The sequence below is a fragment of the Hemibagrus wyckioides genome, linkage group LG29 (assembly GCF_019097595.1).
Source record: "Hemibagrus wyckioides isolate EC202008001 linkage group LG29, SWU_Hwy_1.0, whole genome shotgun sequence".
Classification (NCBI taxonomy): Eukaryota; Metazoa; Chordata; class Actinopteri; order Siluriformes; family Bagridae; genus Hemibagrus; species Hemibagrus wyckioides.
The window spans coordinates 3,983,989-4,004,836 of NC_080738.1; the positions used below are offsets into that span (position 1 = coordinate 3,983,989).

At 40.6% G+C, this 20,848-nt stretch overlaps 2 protein-coding genes and 1 long non-coding RNA gene across 6 annotated transcripts in view; 1 reads left to right on the forward strand and 2 right to left on the reverse strand.

Moving 5' to 3' along the window:
• LOC131348988 (NACHT, LRR and PYD domains-containing protein 3-like) overlaps positions 1–20,848 on the forward strand; it is a 412,464-nt gene that overhangs the window by 239,186 nt on the left and 152,430 nt on the right. The window lies entirely within an intron of this gene.
• LOC131348989 (NACHT, LRR and PYD domains-containing protein 3-like) overlaps positions 1–20,848 on the reverse strand; it is a 72,566-nt gene that overhangs the window by 35,711 nt on the left and 16,007 nt on the right. For 2 of the 3 annotated variants that reach the window (XM_058384251.1, XM_058384250.1), the window contains one exon: positions 20,715–20,848. This exon is cut by the window's right edge and continues 43 nt beyond it. In XM_058384251.1, the coding sequence (XP_058240234.1) occupies positions 20,715–20,848 (134 nt within the window). Of the gene's footprint in view, positions 1–20,116; positions 20,537–20,714 lie in introns of those variants that run through there. The other variant, XM_058384254.1, reaches the window with a different exon arrangement.
• LOC131349020 (uncharacterized) lies at positions 15,547–19,301 on the reverse strand. The gene is made up of 3 exons (XR_009204021.1): positions 17,128–19,301; positions 16,135–16,240; positions 15,547–16,016 (listed from the first exon to the last, which is right to left on the reverse strand). It is a non-coding gene; the product is annotated as an uncharacterized LOC131349020 (long non-coding RNA).

Sequence of the window (20,848 nt, forward strand, 5' to 3'; positions counted from 1 at the left end):
GTTTTTCGAGCATTGGTTATCACAAATTTTTGACTAGTCAGCAGTGCATGCAAGGCATGGGATGTATACAGGGTCACTGGATGCCCCATTGTGATTGATGATGCCTTTTGATAGGCAAATGCCGCAGCTGCTAATCCTCGATAGCATGGTGGCATGCCCTTCTCCACACTATCGAGTGCCGTGCTAAAGTACGCTACTGGTCTTTTCCCCATGCCCTCTTGTTCCTGTGCTAACACTGCTGAGGCAAACCCTTTTCTTTCAGACACATACAAATAGAATGGTTTACCATAGTCTGGACATGCCAATGCAGGTGCAGATGACAATGCAGTCTTTAGCATATCAAATGCCGCTTTTGCTTCCTCTGTCCATGTTAACGTGGCACTAGACTTTGTTTGGTCTGCTGCTTTCACAATATCCCTAAGTGGCTGCGTTTTCATTGCAAAATCACAAATGCACAGTCTGCTAAAACCCGCCAATCCCAAGAAGAATAGCATCTGTTGGACAGTTTGAGGTCTGGGAGCTTTTCAGATTGCTTCTACATGTTCTGGTGAGATTTTTCGTGTAGTGCCTTCGAGCACTCTACCTAAGTATTCTACCTTTTGCTGGCAGAATTGCAACTTTTCTTTACTTACTTTATGCCCGTTTAGGGCCAGAGTTTTTAAAACTTGCACTGAATCTTGTACGCATTGCTCTTTGGCTTGACTGCAGATCAGCAGATCATCCACATATTGCAATACTGTGCTGGACACATCCAAATTAGTCAAATCTCGGGCTAGAACTTGGTTGAAAACTGATGGGCCTTCACAATAGCCTTGTGGCAGTCTGGTGTATGTATACTGCTGTCCCCCATAGGTAAAAGCAAACAGGAACTGTGAATCTGGATGTAATGGAACACTAAAGAATGCTGAGCACAGATCAATTACTGTGTACCATTTTGTTCCTTCTGGAATGTTAGACAAAAGTGTGTGTGGATCTGGAACTACAGGATTTTCCTCTATCACCACCTGGTTTACTGGTCGTAGGTCATGGACTAGTCTCCATTTGTCTGAGTTTGGTTTTCTGACCAGAAAGATGGGGGTGTTGCACTGACTTTTTGTTAAGACCAAAACTCCTGCTTGCGTCAGTCCCTCAATCGTTGGTTTTATCCCTACTATTGCTTCTTTTGACAAGGGATACTGTTTCTGATATGGCAATCGTGCTCCTGGTTTAAGCTGTATCTTAACTAAACCTGCCGACTTTACCAGTCCGACATCTGTTTGATGTTTGGTCCATAGCTGGTCAGGTATTTGTGCTAGTGCTTCCTCCCTTTCTTTCTCTGTGATCTCCTGCTCTTCAGCCCATTGGGGCAATTGTTTCATCTTGTTCTTCTCTATCCTCAAATTCTCAGCTCTGCTTATTAGTACAGTCTGTGGCCTTACCTCATCTATTGCTACCTGCTCTATTTTAAGGAACTTTCTATCTGGGGACACACTGACTCCCTGTCCTATCTGTTTCCACTGCATCCTCTGACTTGCCTCCCTCACCATTGATCCTAATTCTTTTGATTCAAAACCTTGCCCAATCAGCAGGGAGACATGAGGAGCAGCATCAGGAATCTGGTACCACTGTTCGAGTTGTGACGGCAGTTGAACTGATGCAGCTACCCCTTGCGGTCCTACAATTACGTTTATAGTCTTCAGAGTGTACTGTGTTTTTGCAATCCGTTCGTCCCACATGGCCTCGTATTCTTCATTTTGTCCTTCTTCATCATACATCATCGTGCAGTGCCATGGTTCTCTGCTTTCTTGACAGTCTGGTCTCATTTTGATCAGCCAGAATTTCCACTGTGTGTACAGATCCCTTATCCCACTGTGCATGTCGTTTATTTCCAACCAATACACCTTGTCCATTGTACTTAGTTCAAGTTTCGTCTCCATCATGACATACTGTTGAACTAAATGCTCTGGGAGCTCTACCCATACTCCTCTTTCCCCGCAATGTATCTTAGCTCCTAACTTACAGAGCACATCTCTTCCAAGTAGATTTGCTGGAGTTTCTGGGGAGAACAGTAATGGTGCTTGCACTGTCACTCCTTGTATGTTCAGCTCTTGAGCCTCAGTAAATCGTAAAGTCTGTGTTTTCCCTGAGAAGCCTACTGTTTTCACTGCTTTACTGGAGAGGGGGAGCTTTGAGCCTTCTTTGCCTATGCTTGTAAATGTTGCACCTGTGTCGATTAAGAATGATGAGCGAATTTGTCTTCCCACTATTACAGAGACAGTGGGTTCTTGAGCAGGGTGCAGAGAGGTGGTATACTGCACCAGCTCCCCCTCTGGCTTCTCTGGGCCTCCTCATATACTTCCCGGGGGTGGCCCCATGGGGCCTGCTCTCGAGTTCACTCCTTGGCACTGTTGATTAGGCCCCATCCAGGGTCCCATCCAATTTCCTGGACCTTGCCATCCTTGATTTTCCTGTGCGCCTCCTCTTGGCGACACCATTTCCTGTTGATAAGCATATGGGCAGTCTCGTTTCAGGTGACTGGGATCTTGACATACCCAACATCCTCTTCCTCCTTGGTTCATTGGAGCTCTTCCTCTCAAAGGTTGCTGAAATGCTCCTCCTCCTCGACCATGTCCCCGTCCCTGACCCCATCCTCGATTCTGGGGTGGGTATTGTTGAACTGGGGGGTACATTACCAGCGGTGGAGGTGCATAGTAAGCAGGCTGCAGTTGTTGCGGGGGAATCACTGGCGTAGTTTGCGCCATGGCTGCTGGCTGTGGCACTGGAGGTGCAGGCTGAGCCGCTGGGGGTGCTGCTGGTTGTGCCACCAGCACCGCTGCCTGCTTTGCTACGTTTTTCTCCTCCTTTTTCCTTTCCATGCTTTCCTGTTTGTTGCGGGCTAACTCACTCAGTTGAGCCTTGTGGAGCTGCATCACCAGGCTTTCAGCTGCTTTCCTTGCTTCTCTTTCTCTCTGCCTGTGCAGCTCCAAATAATGTATTACATTAGCCTCGAAGGTGGGCCACGCCATTGCAGCCAGTCCCACTACTGTGTCCAGTTGGTCCTGGACTTCCACTGGAAGAGCCTTCTTTACCATCATACGAAACAGGGTTTGGCTTGCTGCTGTTTCATCCCATGCTCCTCCCATATCTTCTCTCCATGCCTTCTGTAGTTTTAATACAAATTCTGCTACACTCTCATTCTCTTCCAATTTGATTTTTTCCACTCTTCCTGGATCTGCCCGTGTTGGGTATGCACTCCGCAGGGCCTTCCAGATTTGGTTACGGTGAGTCCCAAATGGGCTTGGATCATATTTCTGCCCCTCTGCCTCTCTTCTTAGGTCCACATTGTGAAAAATTTCAATCATCTTGGCCTTCCCCAATGACTGAGACAATATTGCTTTGACATCTCCCAGTGCCAGTACCTGTCCCATTGTTTGCTCTTCAAACCCTGTGATCCATTTTTGAGCACCTTCACAAATACTTGGCAGTCTGCCAATTAATCCCGTCAGGTACATGAATGACCATGGGACATAAGCCACATCGTTTCCTTTTATTATCACTGGCATCTGGGATGCCTCCACCTGCTGCTCTTCCTTGTTTTCTGGAGGTCCTTCCCCTGCACCTTGTTTCCGTGCAGACCTTAATTCCATAGCCAAAGGGGGTATTACTTTCCTTGTCCTTCCTTTTTCTTCTCCTCTCACCTGGTTTTGCAGTTCTTTCAGCGTCTGCCTGGCTTCCTTCACTTTTTGTTCCAGATTACAGCGTGCTTCTTTTATTTCTTTCTTGAGGTGGGCCAGTCCTTCTTCACTTTTATTCATTTTTATCTGACTTATCGCAGACAACTCCCCTTGTGAGTGCTCTAATCCATACACCTTCTGCATTATTTGGCCACGCAGGACCTTAACCTGTGACACGTCTATTCCCATCTTTTCCAGTTTCTTCCTTGTACTTTCCAGTTCTTCTTCTATGTCTGCTTGTGTCTGCCCCCTCAACTCTTCCATTGTTAAGTGATTGTCTTCCATTCTTACTTCCATTCTCTCCATCCGTTCACTTATCTCATGGAACCTGCCATCTGTTTTCCCTTTTGTTGATGGCATTAGTCTCACTTTCCCTGTTATGTGATACACTTCTTCTTCCATTTCCGCTTCGATTACTTCCTCCTCTCTGTACTCGCCCTGCTCTCCTTTTTGAGGTGTGGGGTAGAACCCTTCCTTTTGCATGATTTCCACTCCATTGTCTCCTTCATCTGGGGCAGAAGCACTTGTTGTTTCAGCATCATTCTCCCATTCACCCGGGTTGTCCCTCTGTAGAGACTCGCTCCCTTCGCTATTCGCTCTCAGTGGTGGATCTCTTATCCAAGTATTTCTGGGTGCGGGCGTGCTTGTTTTGTCTTCCAGTCCTAACCACTCCATCTTTCCTTTGTATTTTCCCTTCTCTAAATTCATCTGATACTCTCTCCACATGTCAGTTCCTGCCCCCGTTCTTCTATATGACACTGGATCCCACGCCAGACTTTCCTTACTTCCTTCCAAACTTCCTTCCTTCTCAGACCCCTCTGGCCTAAAATGGGTCTGCTCCTGCTCTCGCTTCGAGCACTGCATGGCTGCTGCATTCTCTCCTCCTCTTTCATCTTCATTCTGCGTATATATTACTTTGCCTTCAAAGTGTCCTTCCATTATCTCCAGTCTCACTGTCCGTGGTTGCCCTTCTTTTAATAGGACAGGATAGATTCCTGCTGTTCGTGTTGGGGGCACTTCTCTGTATGGGGGTGGTTTCTCCTGCTCCACAAGCTCCTCTGCTGGTGGGGCTGTAGCCTTTTCTCTCTTTTCATTTATAAGTGCTCTCTGCCGTTCCCCTTCCACCTGGAACCAATCCACAATATCCTTCTTTCTGTCAGTCTTGTCCCTACTTTCTTTCTTTATTTCTCCCCAGCACTCTAGTCTTTCCTTCATCTTTTCACACCTTTCATTATTAAATGTGCCTTCTAGTGGCCACTGCAACTCCCCACGTGTCCGGTCACTCCATTTTTTCATATACTTTTTAATTTCTTTCTCTACTTCTTTATGCTTTAGCATAATCACAACCTACGGGTGTGGTTGGTGTCTCCTCTCTACTCATGACACACCCTTGTCTGGCCCTATGGGCTTCACTTCTATGACCCAAGTTCCTATTTAGAGGTGTAGTACTCTCCCACAGTACTACCCTGGGTTCAATTGTAATAATAACCTTTAGCCCCGAACAATAATTGCTCTGTATTGGTCTAGCTCCAAACACTTCCACTACGGGCTCTTCTCCCTCCCCGTATGGATCATCAATGAAATCATACACTGAAATCACTACCTGGGCCTCTCGGGGTTCAGGAGCTGCCAGTAACGCACGCAGTAGTGGGTCTTAAGCTGTTCTACCCAATTTATTTCAGGAAACTGGTGACGCAATGTGGTTAGCCTGTCAAACACCGTCAATGCCCACAGTTTATCACAAATCTGCTGTTCTGTCTGTCTTCTTTCAACCCCGTCTCTGTCTTTATAAGTTCTTTCATCCCAAAAATGTGTTCTCAGTCCCTTTGTTTCTATTGCCAAATCTGCCATACACCGCGCTAACTGCTATTCTCTCTGCCCCTTTTTACTTTCAGTTTTCTCAACTCAACTCTCCTTCTGTGTAATGGGGCTTTCCCCTGTGTCTATGTGTGTGTGTGTGTGTGTGTGTGTGTGTCTATATATGCGCTGCTTCTGTGAGTGTGTGTCTGCTGGGTTACTTACCCCTCCTCTCTTTCCTTTTTACAGCTTCTGCTTACAACAGTATTTATACTAACAGATCTATATAACGGTACCGTTAATCACCTATCCATCCACGCCACTACTCCAACTCATGCTTCTATTCTTCCTAACACAATTCCTAAACACACACACCTGCTGCCAGCAGCAATCCTTCCTTTCTTAACAACACATTCTCAACAACGGCACATCACCTCATTTCACACTAACATATCACATTAACACTTTAACACATTTCCTCAGGTCCAACCCTGCGTTCCTGAAAACTAACTATACTGTTCTCCGCAGTGACTCACCGACATCCCTACCATGCAGACCTGTTTTCCATATACAACAGCGGTATCTAGGGACAAATATTCCACCTGCGCAGGAATTTTCTCATACTCCACCTGCCTCAACCGGCAGGAATTTTTTCACTTGTGCCACCTGCTTTAGCCCACAGGAATTTTCTTGCACACACTTATTCACCTATAAAACCTTAACACTTCATAAAACCACAAGACAAAAACACCTCTCCACTCGTTCTCATCTGTCTTCACCACCCTCTAATTCTTGGCGTGAGGCCAACTGCCTTCACCCTTCCCAGGGCCACTCTACTCAGGCTACAGATATAGATTTAACACAGACTTTGAATATAACAGGTGTCTGCTTACCTTTCTGTTTTGATGCCGGCAATCTGCAGCCCGTAGTAGTTGCGGTCCTAGCTCAGGTTTTCGGACTCACGTCAGCCTTCCCACGCAAGATCCCGGGTTGCGGCACCAATAAATATGTCGGAACTCAGAGCCCCCTCCGAGTGGACATATCACAGGGTGGAATTTTTGTTTGTATCTATTTCTCTTAGCTTTCCCAATGACCTCCACAAGCTATAAAACTTAGCCGAAATAAAAGAGATCTCAGTCAACAGATGAGAAGAAGCGGGTTTCTTTATTCAGCCATGCAGTCAACAACATGCATTTCTGAAGAGAGCAGCTGGTCTCCTAAACCCCGAAAAAGTCCCCTCTACTTATACCCGGGGCGCCTCCTTTTCTCTAATTGAAATATTTCCAGCAATTTCCCATTATATTCAGTGTATGGCTACTTTAGTCCCTCCTTCCTTAGTTTACATATGTTTCCCAGTTCCCATTATTTTCGCATTTGTCCCGATACCGCCCCTAAATTGATACCATCCTCCCCTCGATGACGTCAATTTTCCTCCTCTCCAGTTCCCCTTATTTTTAGGCTAAGTCAACAATTTTTAGAAAAAATTGGCGCTTACTTATAGGTGCCACTTCCTTATTGACTTCATTTGACCGTCACCTCTTAAAGGTGCTTCCTCGCGCGTTGCCCTCCACAACAATGTGTAAGTACCTTGCTCTCTTCCTCTATGTCATGATGACTTTTCCCTCTACCTACTTGATCTAAGTTTTATTTACTATTTTTAAAATAAGCTGTGCCATTAAGCTGCCTCATATCCTTTTCTCTTTTCATCACTGCTGGTTGCTAGTATTCCAATGCTATTGTCTCCTCTACCCGCCTATCACTGTCATGTCACAGTGACCTGGCCTACTTCCCACACTGTGTTCCTTTTGCCTTAGTACACGCTCTCTTTTGCTGACTACATAGTCACGCAATATGCACTTCACTCATCTTCACTCATCTCTTCCCATTTCCCATTATTTTTCCTAGCTCAGTCAGCCCGCCGCGCTATCTTCCGGAGAAGTCCCAGGGGTGCTCTGCGACGCTATCGCCAGTATCAGCTATCCTGTCTGGCCATTGAACTTACTGGTTTCCTGGAGCACCTATCTGAATCCTCTATTCCTGAGTCTCCTTACCTCGCTCACCATATCGTGAGAGATACCGTCTGTCTTGATCAGAGCACCCAGTTTCACCCCACAACCTGTGATCAGTCTACTCAGACCTTCTACTGGCATTGGACACGCACCACCTCTCAAGGCGTCCAGACTGAGGATTTCCCTGTTGAGATCTCCTCTAATGATTCTTCCTCTGACTCTTCTTCATCTCCTAATTCCCCTGACATTCCCCAACTTTCTCCTGAATTTGTGCCTATGCCTTACAGTGTTCATGATATTCCCCAGTCTTCTCCTGACTATTCGCCCCCAACTTCTCCCACTCTTCTACAACTGACCCCCCGGTCCCACTGATCCCATTGGATAGGCTGGCTGACTGAGTTGTAACTCCTAATGTTCCAATAAATCTCTCCTCTTTTCTGTTTCTTCAGTCCCAGTGTGGTTATTACACTAGCATGCTGCCATTAATAATTCTGCATGATTATTATAAAGACTATGAGGCTATATCTGATTATTATAGCTATTATTAATCAAAGTTAACTACTTAATCAATGGCTAAATAACTCTTATACATTATTACTTAAGCTACTTTTAAAGCTAGGTATATAATTCAAAGCTGGGTATATTATTTTTTCTCCGACACCTGCTCCTCCTATTGATTCAGATTGTGAATATTGTATTTTCACCAGTTATAACAGTTGGCATGACATACTATTTGAAACACTTGATTAATGATCACCACAAGCTGTTCAGGTCTTTGTTTCCACAAAAAAGGTTAATTCCAAAGCACCATTTCATGGTACATTATCCACGTTGTATTTGTAAAATAGGTCCACTTCTTCATGTCTGGTGCATGAGGTTTGAGGCCAAACATAGCTTTTTTAAAAGATCTGTGAAGAATTTTAAAAACATCACCAAATCAACAATGTTAATGCATACTGTGAAGTGTCAACCACTAACTGGGTGAAGAACTATGGAACAGAATATCAGATTGATATGTTTGTTTGTGTTAGAACAAATATGGAAATTTTGTTCTTATTTCAGAAAGATCACCAACATCATTATAAGTGATGAGCAAGCTTTCATTCTGACTTCTAGAGTGGACACTCTTTATTTTGATGATCATTTGAATGCATACTGTATAGAGGACAGAGTAGATTCATTTGCTGTTTTTTCACTTAAGGAGTTGATTTATTACAGACCTCATGACAGACAGTTTTCTAATGTGATGGATGAAAAAACATACATTGTGCCACATTGTCATACTGTGTGAAGTGTATTTTTGTGGAGAGGTTCTGTTGTTGCGACAAAGCAGAGCTGTTTATATGGTGTGCTTGTTTGAAATAAAAATTGATTCAGTTGATTTGTTCTGTTTATTTGTACATTTTGTTCTAAATATAAGTATGTGTTGTTTGTGGGAGTGAAATTAGGGATTGTTAATTAACTCCCATGTAGTGTTTTTCAAATAAAAATCAACTATTAAAAAAGAATTATATTTTACACTTTCAATAGTGTTAATATAGATTTAACTCTATTTAGTGTTTTAAAAAAAAAACCCTGTTGGAGTTAAATTTTGACACTGAACACTAGAGTTGTTTAAATTCAACACTGCCAGTGTTAAATTTCAACTACTGTGAGTGTTGCTGCAACTCTGTAATGGTGTTAGGATTTTGACACTTTTAAAAACGTTGTTTTAACTCGTTTTAGTGTGGACCAATATAGACACTTTAAAAGTGTTGAATTTAACTCTATTCGAGTTGAATTAACACTATTAAATTTGCTGTGTATATTGTTATCCAATTTATGAGCCTCAAAACATCTTAAAATGCACACATGTAGGTCAGGAAAATCTAAATTGTCTGGGGGGAGCATGCCCCCCTGAACCCCCCTACCAGTCTCTATTCTGGGACCTCAGTATTTAAAAAAACCTTGGTACGGCCCTGATTGTGACCTGCCGTATTCAAACAACCTGTGAACCAAGTAAGAAGATTCTAACTGGAAAAAATGCCTTAAAGTATAGAAAGCATTCATAACAGTAGGTTTTAATTATTTATTTATCAGTAGTAGTAGTGTTCTAAAAAGGCGACAAACAGCACACTGGAAAAAAATAACTACAAATATAGATTTATAAGCGGTGTGTAACGTGCACTTCCTAAATGTGGCAACATGATGGCACTAATATTTTGTTTATTATTTATCCTATTAATAATTTAATCTAGTGAAGAGAAACACTGAAAAACACTCCTTGAAAGATTTTTCAGTTTTTACCTATTTGACATAAATATACTTTTTTTGGGAGCGTGAACTTCCTAATTTTGTCCACACGATGGCAGTCAAGATCCATCCAAAACAAGACGCAGTGCAAAACACCCTTTATTATTTTATTTATTCATCACCCTTTATTCGTTCTTTATTATTATTATTATTATTATTATTATTATTATTATTATTATTATTATTATTATATTAGTAAAGTAACTAGTTCCTCGGGGATCCACAGCTGAGCCACAAACTCTCTAAACACGGGCTAATGTGTATCGGCGATGGACTAAACCACTGTGAGGCAGAGGCGGGGGACGAAATCCTTCCAAACTTAAAAACAGCTTTCTTTTGCATTTATAACTTACACAAGTGATTTCAGAACATATTATTTTGTTATTAAAATGTATATATTTAGATTTAAAATGATATATTGAGGTGCAGGGGCATGTATCGCGATAACGTGATCACAGAATCAAACAGAGGTTGGAGGAAACCCGACAGCACTAATAGCTAACGTGCTATTAATTAAAAGAATTAAACACACAGGTATATTTAAACATGGACAGGAAGCAGAAGTGCTGTTTAGACTCGGGAAGTGGCTGTGATGCCAGGTAACGGTCACCACATTAACATTGTCTTTGGTGGTGCTAAGGAACTTTTATTCCTCCACCATAGAGAGCATCCTGATGGGAAACATCACCACCTGGTTCAGGAACAGCACCATGCAGGACAGACGAGCTCTTCAGAGGGTGGTGTGATCAGCTGAGCACATCATCCGTACCAAGCTCCCTGACCTGCACTCGATCTACAACAAGCAGTGCTGGACCAAGGCCAGGAAGATCGTGAAGGACCTCAGCCATCCCAACAATGGACTTTTCTCTCTGTTGAGGTCAGGGAAACACTTCCGCTCCCTGAAGGCCAACACTGAGAGACTGAGGAGAAGCTTCTTCCAGCAGGCTATACGGTCTCTCAATCAGAACCTCACATAGGACTCAACTGATTAGACCTACTATGCTCCTACACACGTGTTGGAACTCCAACCAACCACACCGGACATTTGGACATTGCAGGACTGTGGCACACAAACACACAAATGTACATCTGCACATTTGCACATTTCAAGACTGCACACAATACAACACATAAACATACATGTTGCACAGTCTGCTCCCGTTTACATACAAATACACATCTGCACTTTAATGATGGACAATACCATTGCTATCATCACCTTATTCCACTTCGTGACCACCCCGTACTGCTGCTGTCTGCACCTTGGACACTATTGCACTACACACTATTCACTTTATATAATTTTATATAATTTTGCATAACACAGTTGTTGTATTTTACACTTCCAATATACATATTCTATTTTATACACATATTCTATATACATATATACCATACCTTACTTTATTTATATTTATTCTATTTTATTCTATTTTTATTCTATTTTATTTTTTGCCTACTGTGAACTTGTTGTTTTTATATTTCGTATTTTTAGTATAATTCATATTCTTATATTTTATATTTCGTATTTTTATATTTTATCCTTGTCTTTTGTTCTGTCCTTATTCCTTTTCCTTTTCGAGGGTCAAAACAGTCGTGTAAGCATTTCACTGCATATCACACTGTGTACCATTATGTATGTGACAAATAAAATCTGAATTTGACTTTATAGGATCTAAGTGGGCAAAATGATTTCACACCTAAAATACATCTTTATACCTTTAATTGTTTTGAAATAATTAAATGTGGTTACTAATCACTTTAAAACAACGAATATCACAGATTTTTGATATAGCTACTTTTTAAATAAAAATGCATTATTTTCCATTGTGTTCCATTTATTTTATTTTATTTTATTTTGTTTCTTTGTGTGAATGTTCAGCATTACAGTGTTCACTTGCCTGTGCATTTATCAAAATGTATTTAACTGGGAATGAGGAGAAATCGGAAAGGAAGACATTTAAATGGGTCTCACTGGACCTACCTGTTCAATAAGACCTACTCACTCACTGACAACACCTTCCGCTTGACAAAGTAGTCCTACTGCTTTGAATGATTCCTTACGAATTTCTTCTTATAACATTATATCATAATATCATGTATCATGTGATCTTAGTTGAAAATAAGCGGAAATTTAAAATGACAGCTGTGAAGATGTTAAATATTGGAAGTAGAGGAAATCCCGCCATGTCGTAAGGATACAGTTTCTTCCAGACCCAGTGAGTGACAGGCGGGAGGGAGATCACTTCATCTGTTGAAGGCGGCTGAAGGACGTGGATGTGGAGCGGAATAAGCGGGTAAATGAATATTTTCTAAAGATATCTTTATTATCTGTTGAAATGATCTTTAAAACCGCTAAACTAATGTTAATAACTTTTCTGTGGGGGGTTGGGGAGAAGCGTGAAACAGTTATAATCACTTAAGCGTGTGTGAGGATTAAAATATGGTTATATGTGTTGATAGTAATGTGTAGAGGTTTTTGTTTCCTGACTCTGAACACATTTTTGTTTATTTTCTGCTTTCCTTGTGTATTTTGTGGCTGTGTAAGGTTAGCCGCCATTTTTTCCCCTGAGGTAAATGTGACTTTACCGTACAGCCAGCTGCTGATGAGGAACGAACGGAGCGCCAAGTTATAATAATTAGCACAATTAGCATAATTGTGAATTCTGAGGTATCCGATCAGGGATCTAGAAGAGTAAAGTGCTGCTTTCGGAGGCGAGGTCATTTAGGGTGAATTTCAGACAGTTGTGAGACCAGGCCCGGAGTGGTCATCAGGTGAACCGGGGGAATTCCCGGTGGTCAGCTCTGTCCTGCTCATAACAGGGCAGAGACTCGCCGGATTTTTTCCACATACACAGAAAAACGTATATGTGTTTAAGTTATTGTGTGTGACTGATAATTACACTAATTACACTGTATTTGGATCTAAATCAGCGCATAATGACACCGTGCATTAAAAAGAGCCGTTTTCTTTTGTCAGAGCGCGCGCACGTTTTGATTTTGGGGTAAACTGACCTTTTACCCTGTAAGTAGATTTTCATCATTAATATCACTGAGTACTTGAATGGACAATGACACTGGAACAGGGACACCAAAAATAAAGTGTTACCATAATATACAGCTGGACATTTCAGATGTTAATGTGCATTTGCTTTTACAGGTGGACTGAAAAAGAACACAATGACTGAAGATGTAAACCAAAAAGGCAGAAAAGGCTCTCCAAATGGTTCACTGGGGCAAGAGACAGGGGTGGAAAGAGGGCCATTAGAGCACAGCAGGAGAGAAGACCATCTCCAGGAGTGTGAGGAGTTGTTTCTGAGTCCAGATGTTTTAATACTGTAATGTTCAACAGGTTTATTATTTTTTTGTAATTCTACATTGTTAGTGTAGTTCAATTAATGTTTCTAAAAAGGGGCAGTTCACCCAAAAATGAACATTCTTTCATCACTGACTCACCCTCATGTCTTTCGTTCATCTTTGGATCACAAATTAAGATATGTTTAATGATATCTGCGAGATTTATGTCCCTCTGTTGAAAGTTTATTCCCCCAAAATTCTGATGCTTCAGAATATTTGTAAAGAGATCAAAAATAAATCAAAATGAATCCAGCGGTTTAATCCAAGTCTTCTGAAAAGTCATTATGACTTTATATGATGAACAGATCGAATTTAGGCTTTTATTCACATATAAACATCGATCAGTCAACAACGTTTACAGCATTCAGTTTTGGTAAATAGAAGCACAAACATGCTTGATTCTGTTTATATTAGTTGTTTAGCATTAATATGTGAATAAAACCTTAATTAAATCTATCAGATAAAGTGATCATGTCTTTTCAGAAGACTGTGATTAAACTTCTTGATTCATATGAATTTATTTTACAATCTTTTTATGAATTTTTTGAAATGTCCAAGTTTTGGGGAAATAGACTTTCAACAGAAGGACTGAAATCTCAGATTTCATTAAAAATGTCTTCATTTGTGTTCTGAAAATAAATTAATTTCTTATGGGTTTGGAGCGACATGCAGGTGAGATGATGACAGAATTTTCATTTTTGGGAGAAATATCACTAACTTTTGACTGTTTATTTCTTTTTCCCCAAATGTTGTGTACCATTGGTTACATAAGACCAGATGCTGGTAGAGTATTACCCTTGAGTTTTACTGTTAATGTTGATCTTCAACATTTTACAAAAGCCTGAAAATTTTGATTGAATGTGTCAGATAATAAAGATGATAATAAAGTATTTGATATACAGAACCTTTACAGCATTTTAATTTCTGATTTTTAAAATCTCACCGTTTTCATGTTTTTTCTTTATAGACTCTTACATTTAGACATTGTGGTGGAGGTGAAAAAAACTGGAGCTGATTAAAAACACACTTTTTACTGTCTATCATACAGTGAACTTTTATTTAGTATAAAACACATACAAACAGTACTTTATTATTATTATTATTATTATTATTATTATTATTATTATTATGTAAACATTGTACAGAAATGCTAGACTGTTAGCATGGTTTAGGAGAATACTCCTTCTTGGAGCCCAAACACAGATCTATACGATCCTTTCTGCAGAATAGTTCATGTTATGAAGTAAATAAAAAAAAGCAGCATTCACCGATCAGCCATAACATTATAACCACCTGCATAATATTGTGTTGGTCCGCCTTTTGCTGTCAAAACAGCCCTGACCCATCGAGGCATGGACTCCACTAGATCCCTGAAGGTGTGCTGTGGTATCTGGTATGTGCATGTGGTACCTTTACGTCCTGTAAGTTGTGAGGTGGGGACTCCATGGATCAGACTTGTTTGTCCAGCACATCCCACAGATGCTGGATTGGATTGAGATCTGGGGAATTTGGAGGCAGAGTCAACACCTCAAACTGGTTGTTGTGGTCATCAAACCATTCCTGAACCATTTCTGCTTTGTGTCACGGAGCATTATCCTTCTGAAAGAGGACACAGCCATCAGGGAATACCGTTTCCATGAACATGGTCTGTAACAATGTTTAGGTAGGTGGAACGTGTCAAAGTAACATCCACATGGATGGCAGGACCCAAGGTTTCCCACCAGAACACTGACCAAAGCAGGACACTGCCTCCGCCAGCTCGCCTTCTTAGTGCATCCTGGGGCCATGTGTTCCCCAGATAAGAGACACACGCACCCAGCCATCCACGTGATGTAAAAGAAAACGTGATTCATCAGACCAGGCCACCTTCTTCCATTGCTCCGTGGTCCAGTTCTGATGCTCACGTTCCCATTGATGGTGCTTTCAGTGGTGCACAGGGGTCAGCATGGGCACCCTGACTGGTCTGTGGCTCTGCAGCCCCATACACAACAAACTGTCCTGAACTGTGTATTCTGACCCCTTTCTATCAGAACCAGCATTAATTTCTTCAGCAATTTGATCAACAGTAGCTCGTCTGTTGGATCGGATCACATGGGACAGCCTTCGCTTTCCACGTGAATCAATGAGCCTTGACCCATGACCCCGTCTCCAGTTCACCACTGTTCCTTCCTTGGACCACTTTTAACAGATACTGACCACTGCAGACCAGGAACACCCCACAAGAGCTGCAGTCTGCACCCCACTGAGCTGTTCTCAGTGCTCAGAATGTTATGCCTAATCATTACAGATACCCATCTTCAGTTCAAGTTCACATCACATAGTATCTCTGAGGGCTAGAAGACCAATAATATGATTTTATACTACAAACAGCATAAAAAGCAAAATATATTGTGCAGTGGGAATGATTAGTGAGACATCTGTCTCCAGTTTGAGTCGTAGCTCCACCTTGGTAAATATGAAGACATCGCAGACAACCACACTGCTCCAAATGTCCTTTAACAGATGAGTTTTACTCAGATATTCACATTACATGTAACAGCATTTACAATCTACAAAAGGAGTTGTTTGGGGTTTTTTTTTTGCCAAAGGCTGAGCATGTAGGTAATTTTATCAGGTTATTTTTAACACTGGGTGAGCAATTTGAGTAGCCAAATCTTGTTTTTAACCCATTATTTAATTGAAAGTGTAGGCCTCTTAAACACCTGCTAATTAGATAACACTACAAAAGCAAAACTCACCATAAGAACATGAAAAAGAGCCTCACTGATTGGGCCCCTTTTCTTGGGTGCTGCAGAGCCGGATGGGAAGAGCAGTGGCAGGGCGGTAAAAACAGCAATGGCATGTTCAACTAGTTGAAACACACACACACACACACGAGAGATGATCTATATTAATTTGAACTAAAAAACTAGGTTTGCATGTATATTGTGTATACATGTATACACAAGTATTTTATATAAAATTACCTGTTCTTCCTTATGAGTCAAAAGCCAAATGGCTCAGGACCAGGAAAGAGATATCAAATATCCTCTCTTGAAAGAGACGGTAAAATGTCTTCCCCAATGTTAGCAGCTTAGAAAACGTAGAAATATGTTAGTTAGCATTGATGCATATGGGTCATTCTTTGCATGCAGAATTTATATACCGTAAAAAATCTATTCATTTTATTATAGCTTTTTAAAAACATTTAACATTTTATCATTAATAAACAATTTTCTGAAACCAACAGAAACATGAATGATATGAAACAAACACATTATAATGATAAAATATGAATATAACACTTTTTTATATTTACTAACAGTAAATCAGTAAATGCTTTATGCATGTTGACAAATCAACATATGTTTACAGCATTTAACCAGTAAAACACATATTTATTATAATCTATAATAATAATTATGTCATCAATTATAATATTTCACAATAATAAATTAAACAGTACAAATGCTCACTGTAGAGTTCATAATGAAATAACTAATGTTACTGTAATCATCATAAATATAAAAACGTATGTTGCTGCTGACAAAGATCTAGGCTACAAGCATTGTAAAGATACAGATGACTAATGCCAAATAATACAAGTTTATTATAAAGTGTTAATGATAAAATAAAGTAGTAGAAGTGATTGTTCAGTTGAATTGGCCTGTACGATCTCACAAAGAGGTTATATTTAAATAATAAGCTGCTTTTAATAAATAAGAATAATAAAAAAAAATACAAAATAATACTAAATAGTACTACCACAAGATGGAGAGCAAAATGGGACAGAATGAAATCTCATTATTGAACAGATCTCAAAAAAGAGACTGAACTTTGTAAAATGTTCAGCTGATTTCATTTGTTTGCAGGAACGGGTTTCCAGTGGGAAACATATTCGATTAAAACTCGATTTCAAACAAAGAATGACCAACAGAGTGAATTAATAAAATTTCAACAACTTTGAACAAATGACTAACCTTTTAAAGTGGAAACTGCAGCATCATCGAGCTCCTCCATGGTGAGAATCTGGCAGGAGGAAATGCCTTTTCATAACTAGCACGTTAGCGCACTGCTCGCACATGCGCAGTACAAAACGTCATCCCGTCACTGAATCAATGCACTGATGAGAAGTTGGGATAATTATATCCAATACCCAAAAGCATGCAATTACTGTACTGTAAATCAGTGAATCTGAGTTCAATGTGGGTTTATTATCAGTAATGTAATGAAGGTAATCATTAAAAAACTGACTGCTGCTGAGTTTGCAGATTGGGTCGATGTGGTCCAAGCTCCTTGATTCTTTTCTTTTCTTCATCCGAACTCCTTGTGAAAGTTTATTTTTGTAAAGATAGAACCGAATTCTCTTTCATCTCGAGATATTTCGCTTGCTTCCATATTAATCAGTACCTGTCCGTTAACTGACCATCTGCTGCGCGGTAATGAGACTCGTTGAGAATGGTCCAATCACATGAGGCCAAAATATATAACAATAATATTGATTCGCTAACAACAAAAGTGGGCGGGTCCGGAGCGCAGAGTGCTGCGGCCTGAGGAAAATTCGAAACAAGCCAATCAGAGCTCAGCCTCAGGTCACATGCTTTTCAAAACTTTACGTACGTAATAAATCAGAATGGAACACCTTTTCATGAAGTGTTTATGTTCACAGAAATTTCTTACTTGAACAGACAAAAATTAAATACTTAAATCTTTGTCTTTACTAAAGATTCTTGAAATTGGAATTTTTAGGTGTGGTCTTATTCTTAAATCTAGCACAGCAATCTAACTCAATATGAACAACAGGTTGCACTTTATAGCTGTCACATGTTTCTAGTAAAATGGAGATTAAAATGAGTTAAAATTTACTTGGTAAGACCGATCAAGTCAAAATTTATTGAACTAAGATTTATAATCTAATGTGCAATATGTTTTATAAGACTTTTTATCTTTCATGTCAAAAAACAAGACATATTTTCTAGAAATAAGACTTTTTTTACTTTCTTAGATTTTAGTTTTTGCAGTGTGGGCTTTCCTCAGCCTCCTCAGGAAGTAGAGGCACTGCTGGGCTTTCTTGGTGATGGAGCTGGTGTTGAGTGACCAGGTGAAGTTCTCTGCCAGATGAACACCAAGGAATTTGGTGCTCTTGACGATCTCCACAGAGGATCCGTCGATGAACAGTGGAGAATGGTCACTCTGTGCTCTCCTGAAGTCAACAAGCATCTCTTTAGTCTTGTTGACGTTCAGAGACAGGTTGTTGGCTCTACACCAGGCTGTTAGCCGCTGCACCTCCTCTCTGTATGCTGACTCATCGTTCTTGCTGATGAGACCCACCACGGTCGTGTCATCGGCGAACTTGACTTCAGGGGTTTCCACACACCACACTCTCTCTAGAGCTTACACACAATGGGAGCAGTGGGTGGATTTAATACTAAATTGTGCCCTGTGTGTGTGTGTATGTGTGTGTTTGTGTGTGTGTGTTTGTGTGTGTGTGTGTTTGTGTGTGTGTGTATGTGTGTGTTTGTGTGTGTGTAGCACTGGGGTTTCATCCAGAGTGTATTCCTGACTCGTTCACTCTGCGACCCTCATGAGCATGAAGCGCGTGCAGAAGATGAATAAATCTTCTGCACAGACAGATGTTAAGTGAGAAATGCCAGCTGTTGAGCGGCTCGGAGTCAGGACAAAGTCCAGGTTAGACAGCGAGGATGCAGTAGACCTAATTAATATGATCTTAGACATGCTGTAATGCTGTAATAGTCTAGATTGTGTGATTGCACTGGATCACTATCGAGTTCTGTAACAGACAACTTGCTTGTGGAATCAGAAAATGTTTTCTTTCCTTTCTTTCCTTATCCAACCTGTCACTTAAGCTGGACACAGCCCTCCCTGCCTCAGAGGCCTGTGAGAGACTTTTTAGTGAAGCTGGATTGATCTTCAGCCCAAGAAGGGGAGCAATTAATTGGCATAACTTTGAGAACCAGCTTCTACTTAAGATGAACAAGGACTTTTTTTAAGTTTGACTTATTTGACCATGGTACAATTTCTCTCTACTAGTGAGTCTGCTGGGCACCAACACCTCCCTCTGCAACTGGATCCTGGATTTCCTGACTGGGAGACCACATATACTCCACACGCTGCATCCTCAAAGCAAACAGCATTGTGGACGACCCCACACACCCAAACACACACTCTTCACCCTTCTGCCATCCAGAAAGAGGTACTGAAGCATTCGGACCCACACAACCAGATGGTTGAACAGCTTTTTCCCTCAGGCAAACAGGTATCTCCATAGAGATCTGAACTGAGCTGGACACACACACACACACACACACACAAAATTGATCTTGTTTACATGAACTTGAATACAAAGTGTTCTCCTGAGTCTGATCCTAAACCTGTGTCCCAACTCACAGGCAGTAAAGTGATTCAGATTCTGATCCGTTCCAGTAAACTGCTTCCTTGTGAATGACACAGACTTCCACAAAGATGCAGCAGTTTTCTTTAACATGTGAATGAACATGATTTGGGTCTAACACTGGGCTCCAGTCTGCTCCATCATGTAGGACTTAATTTAAGTTGTTGAGATTGAATTGTTCATTAAATTGAATTGTTGAATGTTTTCCTTGCAGTAACTTCCTGTGTTCAGCTCCACACCCAATACTGCAGCACCTGAGAGACAGGAAGTGATCATGTTACTGAGAGAGAACAGTTACTGCTTCAGAAAGGTTTGTGATCAAACACACCTCAAACACCTGAATTGTTGTGTTTCACTCACACTCACTGTTTATTCTGTAATTATACACAGTGGAAATGACATGTATACAACATATATACAAAACTGGGTCACTACAACAACAAATCAATCAGCAGACCTGTTACCATGGTTACAATTAAACACAGATTAGCAAACAAAAAACATATGAAAAGAAGTAATTAAAAAAATAATAAAATAAAGAAAAAATAAATAAATATTATAAAATAAATATTACAACTGTAACTCAAATCATCTGTGTAGAAACAAATGTGATATAAAAATAAGGAGGTAAAAATTGACTATAAACATCTCCAACAGCTGGATGTGTGTTTGTGTAATCAGTGTGATGGTGTGATGATATCTCTGTGTTGTGTGTAGATGCTGAAGGATTGGACTTTGGATTGTAAAATATGTGATTAAAGCCTGAAGTAACTTGTAGCTGAGTGGATAAAAGGATGTGGTCAGTCACGGTTATTGTTCTGGAACTTCTACATCTGAATATGAATGATTCAGCTCCCAAACTGCTGGAAATGTGGGACGGGTTCTAACGCTTCACCACTACTGCTTTATCCTGGACAAGAGGTTTGAGGTCAGACTCCGGTCATACACCAGACCTGGTGAGTTTATAACCTTTAATTCTGAAAAACAGAAGAGGACAGAATTACAGACAACGTTAAACAGAGTCACTCATCACATTCCTTATGAACAACAGAAGCGTAATGCACACACTAGATGTGACATTTTACAGAACACACTGAATATTACTCAATGTCTTACAATACAGTAGAGTAAAGAGACAGGAAGTCAGTAATTCACTGTAGTGTCTCCAGTTTACAGTGTGGATCCTTCAGTAGATCAGAGAGCAGCTTCACTCCTGATTCTCCTGGATTATTACCGTCCAGATTCAGTTCTCTCAGGTGTGATGAGGAGTTTGACCTCAGAGCTGAATC